The sequence below is a fragment of the Heptranchias perlo genome, chromosome 2 (genome assembly GCF_035084215.1).
Source record: "Heptranchias perlo isolate sHepPer1 chromosome 2, sHepPer1.hap1, whole genome shotgun sequence".
Classification (NCBI taxonomy): Eukaryota; Metazoa; Chordata; class Chondrichthyes; order Hexanchiformes; family Hexanchidae; genus Heptranchias; species Heptranchias perlo.
Window position 1 is genome coordinate 127,229,877 of NC_090326.1, and position 22,971 is coordinate 127,252,847.

Here is a 22,971-nt window from a genome sequence, read left to right on the forward strand (position 1 = left end):
CCCCCCCACCCCTCCGCCCCAGGCTTGGAACCCACCTTTGCGTTAATATCGGGGACATTATCTTTAGTAACTTTGTCTTCGTGAATAGTGCAATAAATTAAAAAGTGACATATCTGTCACCGTTTAATTTAAAATACAAATCAAAGAATTGTGTTACACCAAGCAACAAACCATTATTTATGTTGCTGTGATAGGATTTGGTGTCTGAATATATTTTTGCATCATTTACTTTGCAAAGACTTTTATTTTCTCGATATGAACAATAATTTCACTCTTCAGTGGAATAATAACTTACATCAGTGAAAATTAAAAACACACTAAATTGAGTTATTTTTCAGGAGTGATGATTGGCTCACTGGTAGCATTCCTGCCCCTGTGTTGGAGGTTTATGGGTTTGATCCCCACTCGAGACAGGCCCAGAAAGCGGAGACAAGAGTTCCAGTCCCTGAATACTGGGTTAATGAAGAACGAGATACTCATGTCCAACGAAAGTGGAGGGACATTGTCCCCATCATAGCAGAGACCAAAGCTCCAACCTTTGAATATTGAGTTGACATCCAGCGGGGTACTGGTGCCTGATGGGAGTGGAGGGAGGTGCAGGGCTGGGTCCCCAATGGATTTCCCTCCCATCCACCCCTGATATCGACACTTTCCGAGGCTGCCAAGGGGAACGTGATGGAAATCTCCAGGAAGCAGCGGTAATAGCCCTGATGTTATCCCCTCCCAAGTAAAGAGAGGGCCTTGATGTGGCCTCCTTGCCTTTCATTCTGGCCTCCACTTACCTTGCTTTCTGGACTTTGGTCTCTACTGAGACCTATCAATCAACTGCTGTGCCATTTTTCAGGGTGCTTCTACCCTTTTAGCTGCTGGCCATCACTTCTGTTTCCTGGTTCAGAGTTGCAGCAGTGAAAGGGGGCAGGCGGAAGTTCTGCCCTGCCAGAACACTGCTGCTGGGAAGAGAATCCACTACCCTGGTGTACAAATGTTTCATAACACGTAGCCCGGAGAACCATTACTCAAATACTGTGCCTGAATGTCACATATCAGGGAACCCATAAATGGTCCTCAACACTCCAAAAGGAGGAAGTAATTCTGTCGGCAGGTTGCTTCCGACCTTCACCCTTCCATGGTAAGGCTTTCAATATAAGCAAGGACTACTCCAGCCCATCTATTGTGTTTCAGGAAGGTGATTATGACAGGAGTTGCGGTGGTTGTTGGGTCAAAATATCCTCCAAATAACCACCAGGCCTTTGTTGGTTGGCCATTTGTAGCAGCTTGACTAATCTATCTGCATGTGGTGGATTATTTGATGCCAGGGAAATCTCTAGCAGCAGATTGAGAAGAGCCTGTATGAAGGACGTGAGCAGGTACCGATGAGGCTGTGCTATATACAGACTACAATTCTATATTTACCACACATAACATTAACTGTTAATTGTTTACTCTAATTAAACTTTAGTTTATCTATTACAGTGAGCCAGTATAATTGCAGCATGCTCTGTTCTCTTACCCCAGATTAGTGTTTGGTGAACGATCCAGTTTTTTTTCATGGTTTTCGCATTATTAAGACCATCTGACAGTTGGTATAATTAATGCTACTGTTTATAGCTGAATAACAGGGGATATATCTCACGGTGTTATTAACAGCCACGGGCCAACAACTGATGCATTCATTTAGCTTAAGTAATGCTGGGTGAAAAAAAATCAATAGTGCAAAATTAGTCACCCAGAATACCATGGCACAAGTGCAGTCCAATATAGTTTTCCAGTGTGGATATAATTTGTACTGCAGTTCCATAGGGAAAATTCAGCAGTTGTTTATAGAAAATGTAGAAACCAAAATTTTTGTCAATGTAAATTCATTATATCAGTATGTTTATCTCAGTTTGAATAATTCACTAAAACCTACATTAAATAGAATTAAGTTTCAATCAAACAACATTAAAAAGCACACTTTAAAGGGAAAAAAAACATTAGACAATTGGATTTAAAGCAGCCTGGGCCTGCTGGGGGATGTGTAGACTGTGCAAAAATTATTCAGTATATCCAGAGCATCAATATGCAGCCCAATCAAAATAAGATAATGTAATTTGTACAGGATATGTCACCTCGAGTGGAATATAGCATTGTTATAGCTCAAATTAGGTAGTGCAAGGGAACGTCAGGTTAAATAATTTGATTCTACCTTGTGAGCCCCTTGTCCAATACCCTGCATGAAAACTAGGTCTAGCAAAAAAATAAAGCAAACAACCCCCCTTTCCCAAAGTGGAGAAATTCCATTTATGTTTCAAGAATGACATTCATTTGGGAATTCAGATGACATTGATAAACCCCCCTAAGCATCAGTCTCACGGTTTGACACACTCTGAATTCATTATGCCACCTTTGATATGTTACAGACTTGTCGCACACTAACACACACTAGCTTAAAAGCTATTCTTCGTACCCGCAGCAACGCAATATTTCCGAGAAGTCAGAAAATTTTGATACCAAACTTTTATATTATGAAATTATCAGAAGGAAAAACAATCTGACGTGTCTTATTTTTAATGCAATTTATATATTCTTATTCTGAACAATTTGCATTATACACAAAGGGGAAGAAATTCAACATCATTGCACCAGTTTTTGGGCCTAAAATTGAACATCTGGAGAATGAATTTCGGGTCCTGATCTCTCCCAGAAGTGTGCCAGCTGGCATATTGGGCTAGGCTGCCTGTAAGCAGTGGGGGCTTCATTAAAATATTAAAATAATGGTCCTTCGCCTGTTGAAGGACCCTTTTCCCAAATTGAATTGTCAGAACACCAGATTGGTGAATTCTTATCCCACCCAGTAATTCTTGGCGTCAACAGTCAGCGAGCAGGCTGCATCAGCGATAATTAAAGGGATCCTCAGCTGCACTCGGGTAAGTCTCTGGTTAGTCTTTTTAGGCTGCCAGTGGGCTTATAGGCCTCTTTTTGGCTTTTGTGGCTGCAATAGCTGTTTGCAGGCAGAAAACAAGCAACTTTTAGGAGCTTCAATACGATCTCTGTGCAGGGGCTTCAGCTCATTATTGGTGTTGCTCACGCTGCCATTGGGGCTGGAGGATGAGGAAGAGGAGGAACAGCAGCAAGGTAGAGAGCAGAGACCTGCAGCTGCTGGCAGTAGAGTGTGAAGGAGGGGAGGGCGCAGGAGGCCTTGCACCATGTGGGTCTTGCACTATAGAATGCCCTACAACAACAACAATTTGCATTTATATAGCGCCTTTAATGCAGCAAAACATCCCAAGGTGCTTCACAGGAGCATTAATCAGACAAAATTTGACACCAAGCCACTTAGGACAGGTGACTAAATGCTAAGTCAAAAAGGTAGGTTTTAAGGAGCATCTTAAAGAGGAGAGAGAGGTAAAGAGACAGAGAGGTTTAGGGAGGGAATTCCAGAGCTTAGGGCCTAGGCAGCTGAGGGCATGACTGCCAATAGTAGAGCGATTAAAATCGGGGATGCGCAAGAGGCCAGAATTGGAGGAGCGCAGAGATCTCGGAGGGTTGTAGGGCTGCAGGAGGTTACAGAGATAGGGAGGGGTGAGGCCATGGAGGGATTTGAAAACAAGGGAATTTTAAAATCAAAGTGCTGCCGGACTGGAAGCCAATGTAGGTCAGTGAGCACAGGGGTGAATGCTGAACGAGACTTGATGCGAGTTAGGATACGGGCAGCAGTGTTTCGGGTGAGCTCAAGTTTACAGAGGGTGCAAGGTGGGAGGCCGGCCAGGGGAGCATTGGAATCGTTTTTGGAACCCCTGACATCAATTTCAGTAAAGAGCAGTGTATCTGGCAGCTCCTCTTCACCAGGGAGGCTGTTGCAGAGTTTTGTCACCTGTTGCAGCACCAACTGCAGCCCAGTACTAGATCATGTACATTGCTGCCTGTGGCTGTAAATGCTACTGTGTCCTCAATTTCTACACCTCTTGGGCATTCCAGACTGCAACGGGTGACATAAGCAACATCAGTCAATTTGCTGTGCACTGCTGCATCAGGCAGGTCACAGATGCCCTCTTCGAAAAGCACAACCAATTTATCACCTTTCTGATGGAAGTAGCTAAACAAGTGGAAAAACCCCTGGGTTTCACCAGAATTGCGGGCTTCCCACAGGTTTAGGATATCATTGATTGCATACAGATTGCCCTGCATACTCCATATGAAGACACCAAACTAGTCATCAACAAGAAGGGCTTCCGCACTTGGAATGAGCGGCTGGTGTGTGACCACAGACAGTGGATCATGTAGTTCTGTAGGTTTTCTGGCAGTATCATGATGCATTTGTCCTACGTCAGTCCTTCATCCACTCGGTATTCCACCATCGGGTGTCAGGCTGGCTGTTAGGTGACAAGGGATTTCCCCTGACCACCTGGCTCATGACTCCTGAACCTGAGCATTGACACTAAGAAGCACTATAATGAGAGCCATGCTCTGTCAGAACAAACAATTGGCATTCTAAAATAAAGGTTCCACTAACTGGATAGGTCTGGGGGCGTCCTTCAGTACAGCCCCGAAAGAGTCTCCAGATTCATCATGGTATGCTGCATTTTCCTCAACTTCGCCCTGCAAAGGGAGCCACCATGTGAGGAAGACAAAGAGGATGACCAGGAACCCGAGGACAAGCAGGAAGAGCAAGAGCCAGCAATGCTGCCAGCTGCCAGAGCTCCATGGCAGGAAAAGAAACAAAGGATGTGCAATTTGTACTTTTTAAAGGGGACCTGGATCATCGTTAGGTACTTCTGTGTGAGGAGTATGTTAATGATCACTGCCATCCAGCTTTTGCATTACCCAGGAATTCCTAACACTCGCACAGCTTTTGTAAGACAAAGCTTTTTTTTAATGAGCCAGCCATTAAAGATGATTGTAAAGAATCTTACAACACCAGGTTATAGTCCAACAATTTTATTTGAAAATCACAAGCTTTCGGAGATTATCTCCTTCGTCGGATGAGTGTGGGATTCCTTGAACGTTGTCAAGGCCATGAAACTACCGGATTGTCGTAAAAACCCATCTAATGTCCTTTAGGGAAGGAAACCTGCCGTCCTTACCCGGTCTGGCCTATATGTGACTCCAGACCCACAGCAATGTGGTTGATTCTTAATTGCCCTCTGAAATGGCCTAGCAAGCCACTCAGTTGTAAAATCTCGCTACGAAAAGTCAGAAAAAGAATAAAACCGGACGGACCACCCGGCATCGGACCACTAGGCACCGGACACGACAACGGCAAAACACCAAGCCCAGTCGACCCTGCAAGGTCCTCCTTACTAACATCTGGGGACTTGTGCCAAAATTGGGAGAGCTGTCCCACAGACTAGTCAAGCAACAGCCTGACATAGCCATACTCACAGAATCATATCTTTCAGCCAACGTCCCAGACTCTTCCATCACCATCCCTGGATATGTCCTGTCCCACCGGCAGGACAGACCCACCAGAGGTGGTGGTACAGTGATATACAGTCAGGAGGGAGTGGCCCTGGGAGTCCTCAACATTGACTCTGGACCCCATGAAATCTCATGGCATCAGGTCAAACATGGAAAAGGAAACCTCCTGCTGATTACCACCTACCGTCCTCCCTCAGCTGATGAATCAGTCCTCCTCCATGTTGAGCACCACTTGGAGGAAGCACTGAGGGTAGCAAGGGCACAAAATGTACTCTGGGTGGGGGACTTCAATGTCCATCACCAAGAGTGGCTCGGTAGCACCACTACTGACCGAGCTGGCCGAGTCCTGAAGGACATAACTGATAGACTGGGCCTGCGGCAGGTGGTGAGCGAACCAACACGAGGGAAAAACTTACTTGACCTCGTCCTCACCAATCTACCTGTCGCAAATGCATCTGTCCACGACAGTATTGGTAGGAGTGACCACCGCACAGTCCTCGTGGAGATGAAGTCCCGTCTTCGCACTGAGGACACCATCCAACGTGTTGTGTGGCACTACCACCGTGCTAAATGGGATAGATTCAGAGTGGATCTACCAGCTCAAAAAAACTGGGCATCCATGAGGCGCTGTGGGCCATCAGCATCAGCAGAATTGTATTCCAGCACAATCTGTAACCTCATGGCCCGGCATATTCCTCACTCTACCATTACCAACAAGCCAGAGGATCAACCCTGGTTCAATGAGGAGTGTAGAAGAGCATGCCAGGAGCAGCACCAGGCATACCTAAAAATGAGGTGCCAACCTGGTGAAGCTACAACTCAGGACTACATGCATGCTAAACAGCGGAAGCAACATGCTATAGACAGAGCAAAGCGATTCCACAACCAACGGATCAGATCAAAGCTCTGCAGTCCTGCCACATCCAGTCGTGAATGGTGGTGGACAATTAAACAACTAACGGGAGGAGGAGGCTCTGCAAACATCCCCATCCTCAATGATGGCGGAGTCCAGCACGTGAGTGCAAAAGACAAGGCTGAAGCGTTTGCAACCATCTTCAGCCAGAAGTGCCGAGTGGATGATCCATCTCGGCCTCCTCCAGATATCCCCACCATCACAGAAGCCAGTCTTCGGCCAATTCGATTCACTCCACGTGATATCAAGAAACGGCTGAGTGCACTGGATACAGCAAAGGCTATGGGCCCCGACAACATCCCAACTGTAGTGCTGAAGACTTGTGCTCCAGAACTAGCTGCGCCTCCAGCCAAGCTGTTCCAGTACAGCTACAACACTGGCATCTACCCGACAATGTGGAAAATTGCCCAGGTATGTCCTGTCCACAAAAAGCAGGACAAATCCAATCCGGCCAATTACCGCCCCATCAGTCTACTCTCAATCATCAGCAAAGTGATGGAAGGTGTCGTCAACAGTGCTATCAAGTGGCACTTACTCACCAATAACCTGCTCACCGATGCTCAGTTTGGGTTCCGCCAGGACCACTCGGCTCCAGACCTCATTACAGCCTTGGTCCAAACATGGACAAAAGAGCTGAATTCCAGAGGTGAGGTGAGAGTGACTGCCCTTGACATCAAGGCAGCATTTGACCGAGTGTGGCACCAAGGAGCCGTAGTAAAATTGAAGTCAATGGGAATCAGGGGGAAAACTCTCCAGTGGCTGAAGTCATACTTAGCACAAAGGAAGATGGTAGTGGTTGTTGGAGGACAATCTTCTCAGCCCCAGGACATTGCTGCAGGAGTTCCTCAGGGCAGTGTCCTAGGCCCAACCATCTTCAGCTGCTTCATCAATGACCTTCCCTCCATCATAAGGTCAGAAACGGGGATGTTCGCTGATGACTGCACAGTGTTCAGTTCCATTCGCAACCCCTCAAATAATGAAGCAGTCCGAGCCCGCATGCAGCAAGACCTGGACAACATCCAGGCTTGGGCTCATAAGTGGCAAGTAACATTCGCGCCAGATAAATGCCAGGCAATGACCATCTCAACAAGAGAGAGTCTAACCACCTCCCCTTGACATTCAACGGCATTACCATCGCCGAATCCCCCACCATCAACATCCTGGGGGTCACCATTGACCAGAAACTTAACTGGACCAGCCATATAAATACTGTGGCTACTAGAGCAGGTCAGAGGCTGGGTATTCTGCGGCGAGTGACTCACCTCCTGACTCCCCAAAGCCTTTCCACCATCTACAAGGCACAAGTCAGGATTGTGATGGAATACTCTCCACTTGCCTGGATGAGTGCAGCTCCAACAACACTCAAGAAGCTCGACACCATCCAAGATAAAGCAGCCCGCTTGATTGGCACCCCATCCACCACCCTAAACATTCACTCCCTTCACCACCGGCGCACTGTGGCTGCAGTGTGCACGATCCACAGGATGCACTGCAGCAACTCGCCAAGGCTTCTTCGACAGCACCTCCCAAACCCGCGACCTCTACCACCTAGAAGGACAAGAGCAGCAGGCACATGGGAACAACACCACCTGCACGTTCCCCTCCAAGTCACACACCATCCCGACTTGGAAATATATCGCCGTTCCTTCATTGTCGCTGGGTCAAAATCCTGGAACTCCCTTCCCACCAGCACTGGGAGAACCTTCACCACACGGACTGCAGCGGTTCAAGAAGGTGGCTCACCACCACCTTCTCAAGGGCAATTAGGGATGGGCAAAAAATGCTGGCCTTGACAGCGACGCCCACATCCCGTGAACGAATAAAACATTTTTTAAAAATCAAAGTGTTCAGACAGAGCGACATTACATACAGGACCACCGAATATACAAACGGCCAGAACAAAAGACAGAGAGAGAGAGGGAGAAACATCCGAAAGGAAGAGAAAGACAGAGAATGACCCGTTGTATTAAAAACAGATAACTTTTATTCGCTGGTGGGGTTACGTGTCGCGTGACATGAACCCAAGATCCCGGTCGAGGCCGTCCTCATGGGTGCGGAACTTGGCTATCAATTTCTGTTCGACGATTTTGCGTTGTCGTGTGTCTCGAAGGCCGCCTTGGAGAATGCTTACCCGAAGATCGGTGGCTGAATGTCCTTGACTGCTGAAGTGTTCCCCGACTGGGAGGGAACCCTCCTGTCTGGCGATTGTTGCGCGGTGTCCGTTCATCCGTTGTCGCAGTGTCTGCATGGTCTCGCCAATGTACCATGCTCCAGGGCATCCTTTCCTGCAACGTATGAGGTAGACAACGTTGGCCGAGTCACAGGAGTATGAACCATGTACCTGGTGGGTGGTGTCCTCTCCTGTGATGGTGGTATCTGTGTCGATCATCTGGCATGTCTTGCAGAGGTTGCCGTGGCAGGGTTGTGTGGTGTCGTGGACTCTGTTCTCCTGAAAGCTGGGTAATTTGCTGCGAACGATGGTCTGTTTGAGGTTGGTTGGCTGTTTGAAGGCGAGTAGTGGAGGTGTGGGGATGGCCTTAGCGAGGTGTTCGTTGTCATCGATGACATGTTGAAGGCTGCGGAGAACATGGCGTAGTTTCTCCGCTCCGGGGAAGTACTGGACGACGAAGGGTACTCTGTTGGTTGCGTCCTGTGTTAGTCTTCTGAGGTGGTCTATGCGATTTTTCGCTGTGGCCCGTCAGAACTGTCGATCGACATTAAAGATGATGACCACGTCTGCGAGTTTGCTTTCTTTGACACCTGTCTGATAAGAATCTTCAAACATTAACCTATTGCCTTTCAAAGAATCCATAATTTGGTCAGCTGCAGTTCAAAAGCCACTGGGGTATACAAAGTTTCACAGCCAGAAGAGAATTTCTGTTGCTGTTTAACAGTAATGTATATTTGCACCAACAGAATTACATTATGATGCAGGATGGAGCTGATGCCCTTCACATACTGAGAGAGTTCTCTGTTCTCCTTCATATAGTGCATTCACCAGAACAATTTAAATCACATCTGACACCTCTAATAATGCAGCACTCCTTAAGTACTGTACTGGAGTATTAAACTAGATTATGAGCTCAAACCTACAATGTTCTGACCCAGAAGCGATATTGCTACCGACTGAGCCAAGCTGACACCTGTCGCTTCAAGGAATCATCGAATGCTCGTAGCTTTTCAAAGTGTATGTATAAAATTAGTCGTTGGTCTTCAAAAGATGGTGTATGATTCATAAATGAAATTCAACACACCACGCAATGTGAACTAAATCATTGCGAATATTTGCCTGAGCCTTCTTCCAGTAATGATCATATTTGAAAATAGTTAACAAGATGGCTTGATGCCCATCTTTAATGAAGCCCTTTGTTAAATTTATGATGCCTTAAAAATTATTTGCTCTTGTAAATTATGTCACATGATTTTTTACTCCATTTCCTTGACCCTAATATTTGGAACTATGATGATCAGTGATAAATTCTTTAATGTTGCCTTGATAGCTGGAGCAGCCAGAATTACCTGAAATTCAAATATGACTGCTTTACCAAATTTAATCTGTGGAGATAAAATATCACAGATGTTATCAGTCTTATTTGCATACATGTCAACCCACAGGGACAGTGTGTGTCAAACCTGTCAGGCCTCATTAACAATTACACTCAAATAGTTTTTAGGTTTACTACTTGAGGGCAGTGAAATTCCAGAATGTGTGTGCCACATCCTATCTGAATATTTTAGTAGGAGTTGTTAAAATGTCACTTTTTTTTTCTTACTGTTCTTCCAGCTTCTACAGCTCACAGCACTGCAGAGAAGAAAGGTGACACTGTCCATACTGGCTTGATTGTGGGGATCCTCCTGGTTATCATCATTGTTGTAGCAGCAGTCCTCGTGACATTTTATATGTACCACCATCCAACATCAGCAGCAAGTCTCTTCTTCATTGAGGTATACCCTGGTGATATCATCTAAAATTGTGTTCCAAATTTGTTGATACACTAGGGGACCAAAATTCATGAGTAAAAAATTGTATCAAACCACTTTTTACTCAAGCCTGCTTTTATCAAAATGAGTGTCAGCGGGAATTTCAGCCCCTAATTACTTTTATACATGAAGCTTTTTGTATAGTTAACCTTTGATAATGAAACCACTACAGACAACTAAACAGGCCTCCTTTAACGAAACTAGTGTCGACTTACAATGAAACCCCCAGAGCTCCTGGATGAGAAGATTCACCTCAGGATGAATATATAAACTAGGTTGTCATTACCAGCAACCTTTCCTGTTAGATGGCTATTGAAATCAGGATTAACAAAAATAACAGACACCTAAAGACTGCAGCCTATCTCGTCCTCCTCCATTTCTAATTATTTATTTGTTATTTATGCTGTGTCTTTACTGCAATGACCATCTGAGAGTGATGTGAGCTGCTGCAGTGATCTATGCTACCAGCTCTTTACTACTCTGAAATGGGGTGAAAAGCACAGCACTGCATATGCATATTTAAATACATAGTATTTCATTTACTGAATAATGTTCTAGAATAGCAGATTATCCTGCCATCTTTTTTCCTAACATCAATAATTCTTAACCTTACTTTTAGAGTTTATAGAGGCAGTTCCCCCACATCGACCGACCCAGCACTCGACCCAAGCATTTTTTCAAAAGTGCAGTGCTCTTGTCCAGCCCAAGGATCGCCCAGCATTTTGTGGCCTGCAGCTGTAAATGTAGATCCAGTGATTGGGACCTTCTGGATGCCAACAGAAATCAATTACCAGCGGGTCCCGAATTGATCTGATGATCCTGCCGAGGGCAGGGGATATAATTGCAGAGAAGGACTTTCTGTATTGTCCAGCCTGCCGCTGCACTTTTGCTCAGAGAATGAGACAGGAGGCTGAGAACGCCCCTTTCCGCTATATAGTATCATTTACTGCGGGTACCGCAAAATTCCGCATCCACAGGAAAACCCTATTTAAAAAATTCTGGGGCAAGGGGGTTCCTTGAAAAGGACGGAGCTCTGCAGCTGAATATGTGTGAGGAGTTCTCACTTGGACCTGAGAATATGAATTGGAGCCAAGCAGTATAAACAAAACACTGCCTGGCTGGGACCGATTCTGTCGTCTTAGACTTGTACGCACAGTATAAACACACCTTGAATCCAACAACATGATAGCTTCCAGCTTTACTGTTCCAGTGAACTGTTTCTGTTGTAAATATGCACAGGTAAGGCTTCTGTAAACTATTTCAAAATTAGAAACAAATATTTTGACTGTTCAGTCAGCTGTGATTAAACTGCATCAACTAGATGCAAATATCAGTAGATCGGGAGTAGCTTTAGAAAGACAAACATCTGTTCATTTTAATGGATCCATTGAATATATTTCAAAGAAAACAGATGGAAAACCAAAGAGATAAAAAGATCCCGTGTTAAATGGCTCAAATATTGATTGGTCTGTAGAGACCTGAATGGTGTGTTTGACTTTCCTCGGCATCATTCAGTGATACACAATGAAATAATCCAGTTCTATCCCAACGGTTTCCTTTGTGAAAAGAATGCCAAACAAATTCTACATATAAATGCACAATGAAGAAAAGTCAAATATTCCAATCATTTCTATTCAAAGGGAAGATCTTAATAGCTCACGAGTGTTGAAGCTAATTGGTGAGCTATAAAAGTTATCTTCATGAGTGAAGTAAGTTTTGTTTTCCACTGTTCTGCTTTGATTTATTCTGTTTACAGAAGACATCTGTAAGGACTGTTAGGATTCAAAGCAGGTTTGAAATGACTTCTTCAAAAATAAATTTCACACAGAGAATGCCAAATGTGGAGGCCATTTTAATGCATACAGTTATATCATGCAATATACTGGTATCCTTCCCTATGCTCCAGGAGAAAAACTATTCATTGCCTATAGGGATTATTTTAACCCTACCTGACAAAAATCGGACAGGCAGGCGATTAAAATCACCTGGAGGACTTTCCTGCTCTCTTCTCACAGGCTATGATTTTAACCTGCTCTTCTGAGCAGGCGAGACAGACACCCGCTGGAAACTAGCAGGCTCCTTCTTTGAATATGCAGATTCGGATTCGCTGACATCATCAGGCCCAACTGCTATTTTAGCCATGGGCCTGAGCGTGGAAGCCTTTGTGGCTTTCTCACCAAGTGAACTGACAGGAAGAGGAGCAGAAGCCAGAAGAGGCCCAAACTGGTACATTTTTTTAAAACTTTCCTTGAGGGGCAAGGGTCCCACAAGGAAAGTTTAAGCCTCCTTTGCCCCAAACTCTCTCCCACACAATTGTGAGACCCTCCCAAAACCCCCTCTCCATGACTTACCTGAGTGCTGCGGACCGTTCCTTCGTTCCTCTGGTTCGTGACCCTTCCACCAGTGGGAACAGTTTTTCTTTATTTACTCTGTCTAGACCCTTCATGATTTTGAACACCTCCATCAAATTTCCTCTCAACCTTCTGTGCTCTAAAGAGAACAATCCCAGCTTTTCCAGTCTTGTCCACGTAACTAAAGTCCCTCATCCCTGGAACCATTCTAGTAAATCTTTTCTGCACCCCCTCTAAGGCCTTCACATCCTTCCTAAAGGGCGGTGCCCAGAATTGGACACAATACTCCAATTGTGGCCAAACCAGTGTTTTATAAAGGTTCAACATAACCATCTTGCTTTTGTACTCCATGCCTCTATTTATAAAGCCCAGGATCCCGTATGCTTTCTTAACCACTTTCTCAACCTGTCCTGCCACCTTCAACAACCTTTGTACATATACCCCCAGGTCTCTCTGTTCCGGTATCCCCATTAGAGTTGTACCCTTTAGTTTATATTGCCTCTCCTCATTCTTCCCACCTAAATGTATCACCTCACACTTCTCACCGTTAAATTTCATCTGCTGCGTGTCCATCCATTCCACTGTCTATGTCCTCTTGAAGTCTATCACTATCCTCTTCACTGTTTACTACACTTCCAAGCTTTGTGTCACAGAAACATATATAGAAACATAGAAAATTTATTGCACAGAAGGAGGCCATTTGGTGCATCGTGTCTGTGCCAGTCGAAAAAGAGCTACCAAGCCTAATTCCACTTTCCAGCACTTGATCCATTGCCTTGAAGGTTCTGGCACTTCAAGTGCATATCCAAGTACTTTTTAAATGTGATGAGGATTTCTGCCTCTACCACCCTTTCAGGCAGTGAGTTCCAGACCCCCACCACCTTCTGGCTGAAAAATATTTTCCTCAGCTCCCCTCTGATCCTTCTACCAATTACTTTAAATCTATGCCCCTTAGTTATTGACCTCTCTGCTAAGGGAAATAGGCCCTTCATAATTTTGTACACCTCAATTAAATCACCCCTCAACCTCCTCTGTTCCAAAAAGAACAACCCTAGCCTATCCAATCTTTCCTCATAGCTAAAATTCTCCAGTCCGGTCATCTGCAAATTTTGAAATTGAAATCGTGCCCCGCACACCCAAGTCCAAGTCATTAATATATATCAAGAGAAGCAATGGTCCCAGTACCAACCCCTGCATACCATCCTCCAGCCTGAAAAACAGCCATTCACCACTACTCTCTGTATCCATGTTGCCACTGCCCCTTTTATTCCGTGGGCTTCAATTTCATTGACAAGCCTATTATGTGGCACTTTATCAAACACCTTTTGGAAGTCCATATACACAACATCAACCTGTTTACTATTTATATGCCGATAGAAGACTTTTGGATTTTCTTTTATGTTAGTTACCAGTCTATTCTTGTACTCTCTCTCTGTCCCTCTTACTTCCTTTTTCACCTCCCCTCTGAACTTTCTATAATCAGCCTGGTTCTCACTTGTATTAACAACCTAACATCTGTCATATGCCCCGTTTTACTGCTTCACCTTGCTCTCTATCTCTTTCGTCACCCAGGGAGGTCAGGTTTTGGTTGTCCTACCTTTCCCCGTTGTGGGAATGTACCTAGACTGTACCGGAACCATCTCTTCTTTAAAGACCACCCATTGTTCAATTACAGTTTTGCCCGCCAATCTTTGTATCCAGTTTACCCGGGCCAGATCCGTTCTCAACCCACTGAAATTGGTCCTCCTCCAATTAAATATTTTTACTCTAGATTGCTCTGTGTCCTTTTCCATTACTAATCTAAACCTTATGATACTATGATTGCTGAAACCCTAAATGTTCCCCCACTGACACTTGCTCCACTTGACCCACCTCATTCCCCAGAACCAGATCCAACAATGCTTCCATCCTCGTTGGGCCAGAAACATACTGATCAAGAAAGTTCTCCTGAACACACTTCAGAAATTCTTACCCTTCTCTGCCCTTCACCTTATTACTATCCCAGTCTATATTAGGATAATTGAAGTCCTCCAGTATGGTTCTTTATGGTTTTTGCACCTCTCTGTAATTTCCCTGCAAATTTGCTCCTCTGTATCTTTCCCACTAGTTGGTGGCCTGTAGAATACACCCAGTAGTGTAATGGCACCTCTCTTGCTCCTTAAATCTAACCAAATAGATTCTTGACCCCTCAAGGGCATCCTCTCTCTCCACCTTAATTTCCTTAATCAATACTGCCACCCCCTCCTTTCTTTCCTTCCCTATCTTTCCTGAACACTTTGTACCCAGGGATATTTGGTACCCAGTCCTGCCCTTTTTTGACCAAGGTCTCTGTTATTGCCACGACATCATATTCCCATGTGGCTATTTGCGCCTACAGTTCACCAACCTTATTTACCAAGCTTCATGCATTTACACACATGTACTGTAAGCCGATCTTAGACCTACTCATATTCTCCCTTAGTCTGACCCCACTTAATACTGTACTATTTCTTACTCTAGTGCTATCTGTCTCTCCCAATCCTTTGTGCACCTTGTTTCTCCTTTATAGTGCTGCATCCTGGTGCCCATCCCCCTGCCAAATTAGTTTAAACCCTCCCCCACAGCATTAGTAAACCTCTCCGCGAGGACATTAGTCCCGGCTCTGTTGAGGTGCAACCCGTCCAGCTTGTACAGGTCCCACCTCCCCCAGAACCAATCCCAATGCCCCAGGAATCTTAAGCCCTCCCTCCTGCACCATCCTTCCAGCCACGCATTCATCTGCTCCATCCTCCTATTTCTATACTTGCTGGCGGAAGGCACTGGGAGTAATCCAGAGATTACTACCTTTGAGGTCTTGCTTTTTAATCTTTTTCCTAGCTCCCTAAAACCTGCCTGCAGGACCTCAACACTCTTTCTGCCTATGTCATTGGTACTGATACGGACCATGTCCTCTGGCTGTTCACCCTCCCTCTGCAGCCCCTCGGTGACATCCTTGACCCTGGCACCAGGGAGGCAACATATCATCCTGGAGTCATGTCTGCGGCTGCCTGTCTGTTCCCCTAACAATTGAATCCCCTATCACTATTGCTTTCCTGACCTTCCTCTTTCCCCCTCCCCACCCCCCCATCCCCGTACAGTTGAGCCACCTGTGGTACCGTGGACTTGGCTCTGGCTGTATTCCCCAGAGGAACCCTCTCCCTCATCAGTATTCAGAACTGATTACTGGTTAGAGAGCGAGATGCACTCAGGGGATTCCTGAACTACCTGCCTGGTCCTCCTTGTCTTCCTGGCAGTCACCCATTCCCTCTCTGCCTGCACTCTCTTAAGCTGCAGGGTAACCACCTCCTGAAACGTGCTATCCACGAAACATTCAGCCTATCGGATGCAATGCAGTGACGCCAGCTGCTGCTCAAGCTCCGAAACTCGAAGCTCGAGCTCCTCCAGTTGATGACACTTCCTGCACCTGTGGTTATCCAGGACACGGAAGCGTCCTGGAGTTCCCACATGGCACAGGCCGTGCATTCGATGGGTCTGAGCTGCCCTGCCATGCCTCGATTTATTAGACTACTAAATAAACTTAACAGAAATAAACTAAAGACGAAAAAAAACACTCACCAGCTACTCACCAATCAGCTACTCACCGATCAGTTCCATTCCTTGTGCTAATATCACTTTAGGTTTATTCCTCGGCCCTGGGCCTCACTTTTTACCTGCTCCGATGCTCCGCCCCCTCCAGATGTCTTCCTTCTTCATCTCCCTACCTATGGCTACAATTTTACCTGATTTATACTGTTTCTAGCTGCACATTCGATAAGGTGCTACATAAAAGGTTGTTACCCAAGATATGGGCTCATGCAATTGGGGGTAATATATTAGCATGGATAGAGGATTGGTTAACGGACAGAAAACAGAGAGTAGGAATAAACGGGTCATTTTCAGGTTGGCAGGCTGTAACTAGTGGGGTGCTGCAAGGATCAGTGCTTGGGCCTCAGCTATTTACAATCTACATTAATGACTTAGATGAAGGGACTGAGTGTAATGTATCCAAGTTTGCTGACGATACAAAGCTAGGTTAGAAAGTATACTGTGAGGAGGACACAAAGAGTCTGCAAAGGGTTATAGACAGGATTGGTGAGTGGATAAGAAAGTGGCAGATGGAGGATAATGTGGGGACATGTGAGGTTATTTACTTTGATAGGAAGAATAGAAAAACAGAATATTTTTTAAATGGTGAGAAACTATTAAATGTTGGTGATCTGAGGGATTCGGGTGTCCTCGTACAAGAAACACAAAAGTTAGCTTGCAAGTGCAGCGGCAATTAGGAAAGCAAATGGCATGCTGGCCTTTATTGCAAGGGGGTTGAAGTGCAAGAGTAAGGAAGTCTCACCGCAATTGTACAGGGCTTTGGTGAGAGATCACCTGGAGTATTGTGTACAATTTTGGTCTCCTCATCTAAGGAAGGATATACTTGCCTTGGAGGCGGTACAGCAAAGGTTCACTAGATTGATCCCTGGGATGAGAGAGTTGTCCTATGAGGAGAGGTTAAGTAGAATGGGCCTATACTGTCTGGAGTTTAGAAGAATGAGAGGTTATCTCATTGAAACATATAAGATTATGAGGGGACTTGACAGGGTAGATGCTGAGAGGTTGTTTCCCCTGGCTGGAGAGTCTAGAACTAGGGGCCTAGTCTCAGGATAAGGGGTCGGCCATTTAAGACGGAGATGAGGAGAAATTTTTTCACTCAGAGGGTTGTGAATCTTTGGAATTCTCTACCCCAGAGGGCTGTGGATGCTGAGTCATTGAATATATTCAAGGCTGAGTTAGATAGATAGATTTTTGGACTCTAGGGGAATCAAGGGATAAGGGGATCAGTTGGGAAAGTGGAGTTGAGGTTGAAGATCAGCCATGATCTTATTGAATGACAGAGCACGCTCGAGGGGCCATATGGCCTACTCCTGCTCCTATTATCATCAGCTACTCCTTGTGGTAGCTTGTTCCACACTCTTACCACTCTCTGGATGAAGACGTTTCTCCTGAATTCCCGACTGGATTTAGTAGTGACTATCTTATATTTATGACCCCTAGTTCTGGTCTCCGCTACAAGTGGAAACATCCTCTCTACGTCTACCCTATGTTATGTTCTTATGTCATAGGCATCTGCATTCCATAACCCTTTACCCACATTCGGTACCACTCCCTATCAGATGTCCCTAGGCCTGCGAAATATTATGATTCCGAAGTTGTACATAAAGCATCGATATTTGGGTTGGAAAGGCATAAAAAGAGAACTGAGTCTCTCTTCTAGAAAAGAGAAGACTGATTGGTGACCTGCGAGAGGTCTATAAGATTATGAAAGGGTTTGATAGGGTAGACGTAGAGAAGATGTATCCACTTGTGGGGGAGACCAGAGCTAGTGGTCATAAATATAAGATAGTCACTAAAAAATCCAATAGGGAATTCAGGAGAAACGTCTTCATCCAGAGAGTGGTAAGAATGTGGAACACACTACCACAAGGAGTAGTTGAGGCTTCCGGCATTGATTCTTTTAAGGAGAAGTTAGATAAACACATGAGGGAGAAGGGAATGTTGATAGGGTTAGATGAAGAAGGGTGGGACAAGGCTCACGTGGAGCATAAACACCGTCATGGACCTGTTGGGCCGAATGGCCTGTTTCTGTGCTGTACATTCTTTGTAATTCCTTTTAATCCTTTGAGTCTTGAGTTGGGGTGATAACATGAATCTAAATGTAAGCATATGCCAGCTGGCTGTAGAGAATGCTGTAGTAACCTCTTTTTAGCAGTCTTTCAATTTTAGATTTTTTTCTAACTACGGAACTAATCTAAAAGTGGAATATAGTATAGAATAAAGTTAATTATTTTGTGTAAAATAGATTTCTCAATCTTAATCTCTAAAAGGGGTCATTCTACTAGTTCTGTCTTGTGTTCACTGCAAAAAGATGGTTTCAATAAACAGGCCAAAACTCAAATGATCTAAAACCATCTCCTAATACACGCTGTGGGTTAGGGGGATGGGGGAGGGGTTGGTGGTCGTGGATTCTCCTCTGGGATCCTGCCCAAAATTACAATTACAACAGCTCTTCCCTTATGAGGTGCATGTTTATGTTCAGGTATTATCTTTATCCTCCAATGGTTCAGCAGTTAGAGAAATTAAAATTAGTCTTTTCCATGGTCGGACAATTTGCATATGACAGCATTTCAAGTAATCTGTTTTTGATAATTAACAGACATTGAAATCATAATCCTGTCTCGGCGGTCAAATGTAATCAGCATATGAACTAGCTCTGGCCTCTCAAAGAATCTATAATTTAATTAAGTTGGGAAACAAAGATGACTGGAGCTTTGGTCCAGACCTACTGTCTGCAGTTGCCAAGGAATCACTTGGATCTTTGACACTTAAGATTATATACATATCTATATTAATATAATAAAAATGGTTTCTGTCCATCACATTACACTTCCTATGTCACAATTCACTGCCACACTTAATTTAGGCAAATTTCTTCCAGCTAATTGGCAGATATGTAAATTTCTTCCAACAATCTTTAGAAGAAAGAGATAGAAAGCCAGTCATCTGGAATGTACAGAGAAATTCCCCCACCAACTGAAAATTCTGTTATATTCCATATTAACATAGGAATCAGAGGGTTAAAAAACTGAAATGGAACATAGAAACATAAAAACCAGGAGTAAGCCATTCAGCCCCTCAAACCTGTTCCTCCATTCCATTCAATTAGATCATGGTTAGTATCTACCTAAACTTAATTTACCTGTTTTTGCTCCATATGTCTTTATGGCCTTACCTAACAAAAATCAATCAATCTCAGACTTGAAAATTTCAATTGACTCCGTATCCACAGACTTTTGAGGAGAGAGATTTCCACTGATCTATGTATGAAAAAGTGCTTCCTGATTTCGCTCCTAAATGGCGTAGCTCTAATTTTAAGATTGTGCCCCTCTGTTTTGGATTCCTGCACCAGAGGAAATAGTTTCTCTATATTTACCCTAATGAATCCCATTATCATTTAAACACCCTGATTAGATCACTGCTCAACAGTCTAAATTCAAGGGAATGCAAACTGAGTTTATGCAACCTGTCCTTATAATTGAAGCCTTTAAGCCCTGGTATCATTCTGGTGAATCTGCGCTGCACCTCCTCAAAGGCCAATATATCTTTGCTGATGTGCGGTGGCCAAAACTGAATGCAGTATTCCAGATGAGGCCTGACCAAGGCTGCATACAACTAAACCATTATTTCCTCACTTTTGTACTCCAACCCTCTTGAGATAAAGGCCAATATTCCATTAGCCTTTTTGATTGTTTCTGGTGCTTATGCACTAGCTTTTAGTGATTTGTATACTTGGATACCTAATCCCTTTGCTCCTCCACAGCTCCTAGTCTCTCACCATTCAGAAAATATTCCAATTTGTCTGTCTTGGAACCAAAATGGATGAGCTCACACTTGCCCACATTGAACTCCATCTGCCATAGTTTTACCCACTCAAGCAGTCTGTCCATAATGATTTAAGTATGCATTTAAGGGGAAGCTAGATAAACACATAAGGAGAAAGGAATATGCTGATAGGGTTAAATGAAGTAGGGAGGGAGGAGGCTCGTCTGGAGCGTAAACACCGGCATGGACCTGTTGGGCCGAATGGCTATTTCTGTGCTGTACATTCTATGTAATTAATTAATGTCATTAATGAATATGGTGAAACGCTGAGACCCCAGATCCCTGTGGAATCCCACTTGACACATCCCACCAATCAGAGAATGTTCCCTTTATCCCTGCTCTCTGTCTCCTACCTCCCAAACAATTACCAACCTATGTCAGGAAATTACTTCCTACTCCATGCACTTCCTGGGGGGCTTACATCCCGGCATAGGTGCCAGAGTGTGCCCGCTCATGCACTCCACCATTGATCCTGCTGAAATTCAGAGAGTTGGGAAGGGGCCATGAGGACCGGGCCTTTGGCTGGTTGGAGGTGCATCTGGAGAGCAGAAATGCCAACCTAGGCTTGCTGACCCAGGAGATGCAATGTACCCTTGAAAAGGGAACAAAGCATCCCCCAGTGCCCTCCGTGGTGGGGGATGCTTGCAATATTGAATAGAAAAATGTTCTCCCTTCATTTGCAAGGATCCAGGCCCTGACACCAATATGGACCACCAGATGGGCTTCGACAGGTTATTGGCAAGGTCAACCGCCACCAACACTACGGCAGGTTCTGAGTGATGGCAAGGGCACTCCCAACTATGGAGTCCCCGCCCTCAAACCCATCCCTTTTATATTGATAGCATTGCATGGGCAGGCAAGGCCCCACCCCCAGAAGACTCATCAATTACTATGTCAGGAGATTACTTCCTACTCCATGCGGTTTCCTAGGGGGGCTCACATCCTGGCACAGGTGCCAAGTTGTGCCCGCACGTGCACTCCACCATTGATCCCGCTGAAATTCAGAGAGTTGGGAAGGGGCTATGAGGCCTGGGCCTTTGGCGGGTTGGTGGCAAATCCAGGGTACCAGCTGAGTTAGCAGTCAAACAATTAAAATCTAACTACCCTGAGGCTTTGTTTACTTAACAACAATTAGAATTTGTGGGCGTAAAGAGATCCATTTCCACCTTAGCTGCAGAATCTAATGGTATTCTGCCTAACTCCTGTCCTTATAAAGCAGCATACATGAGACTTACTGTGAACAACACTGCGTAAGATCCACTATATACGAAAAACACTTACAAGTATCGGAAGGAAAGCTCTCCTTTTTTCACAAAGTTTGGAAACATTTGTAAATAAACCACATTAAAAAATTTTAAATGGGACTTTTTTTTGTATTCATTCTAGGGGTGTGGATGTTGCTGGCAAGGCTGGCATTTATTACCCATCCCTTGTTGCCATGAGAAGGTAGTGGGCCTTGTTCTTGAACTGCTGGTAGGGATTCGATACAATCGAATGACGTGCCAGGCCACTTCAGAGGGTAGTTAAGAGTCAACCACGTTGGCGTGGGACTGGAGTCACATGTAGGTCAGACTGGGTAAGGACTGTAGGTTTCCTTCCATAAAGGACATCAGTGAACCAGTTGTTTTTACGACAATCCGACATCCACCTGGTCACTTTTATTTCCAGATATTTTTAAACTGAATTCAAATGATGGGATTTAAATTCTCCAGCTTTCAGGAATGAGAACCCTGGATGATTGCCACCCTCCCACTCACAACGACACTGAGGCCAATTGTAGCACCAATGTGCCAAATCACATCAATTAACTTAACATAGATTAAGGAACAAGCCTGAGACATTTCTGGTCCAATTCTGCATAAATGGCCTTCTGGGGTAACGTGTTCCACATTCTTACAACCCTTTTGAAGACATTTTCCCAGGATTTACTTTTAACCATTTTTAGCCCCCAATCCTTCGCCACATTAAATTTAAAATCATTTTCCTGGTCTCCAAATCTCTCCATTGCCTCACCTTATCCTACGTCTGTAACCCCATCCAGTCCTATATCTCCTCCCACACCCTTCGGTCCTCTGACTTTGGTCTTTTGTCCATCTCCCCCTTTGTTCATTTCCCCCCCTCCCCTGCCAATTGGTGAAAGAGCCTTCAATCACCTGAGCCTAACTTTCTGGAACTCCTTCCTTAAACCTCCACTATGTCTCTCCTCTCCACTTTTAAAAACATTCTTCAAAACATCTTATGGACCAAACTTTTGGTCATCCCTCTTAACCTCTCCCTCCATGGCTCAACTTCCATTTTGTTATCTAATCCTTTTTCTTCTCCCTCTTCTGTAAAGCGTCTTGGGATGTTTTCTACATTAAAGATGAGTTTTTGCTGCCACCCGGATTAACTGGAATTAACCAGGAGTGCTCCTCCTGGCTGCACATTGGAACCACGGCAGCTGCCGGCCGCTGCTCAGCGTCTGTCCGTTCCCCCACCGCCCCGCTCCGAAAACTCACCATGGGCCCGGTACCATCACCCCTGTTGGCCGACTTTTGTCTTCTTCAGGACTGGTGCACTGCCTCCTGGGACATAACTGGCGCTCAAGGCGCACTGGTTGCATCCTGATGACCTAAGAGGAACAATTGCAGGGCTATGGGGAAAGAACAGGAGAGTGGGACTAATTGGACAGTTCTTTCAAAGAGCCGGCATAGGCACGATGGACCCTTATCTAGTGACCCTTGCTGGACATGGTACATGTGGGCATGGAACTAGGCATCACCTGTGATGCCAGCTTTGGTTAAATTATCTGCCGATCCTTGCTATCTTGGTTCTTACAGGACGAATACTTTGTCTAAGTATTGACGATGGCCAGCACCTGTGTGTGTAATTGTAAACTAG

The 22,971-nt window shown here is 44.9% G+C and overlaps 1 protein-coding gene across 1 annotated transcript in view; it reads left to right on the forward strand.

The window, feature by feature from the left end:
* Positions 1-22,971, forward strand: part of plxdc2b (plexin domain containing 2b) — a 390,151-nt gene that overhangs the window by 359,373 nt on the left and 7,807 nt on the right. Inside the window, exon 14 of the mRNA XM_068007092.1 lies at positions 10,095-10,255. Coding sequence (XP_067863193.1) covers positions 10,095-10,255 — 161 coding nt within the window. The remainder of the gene's footprint in view (positions 1-10,094; positions 10,256-22,971) is intronic.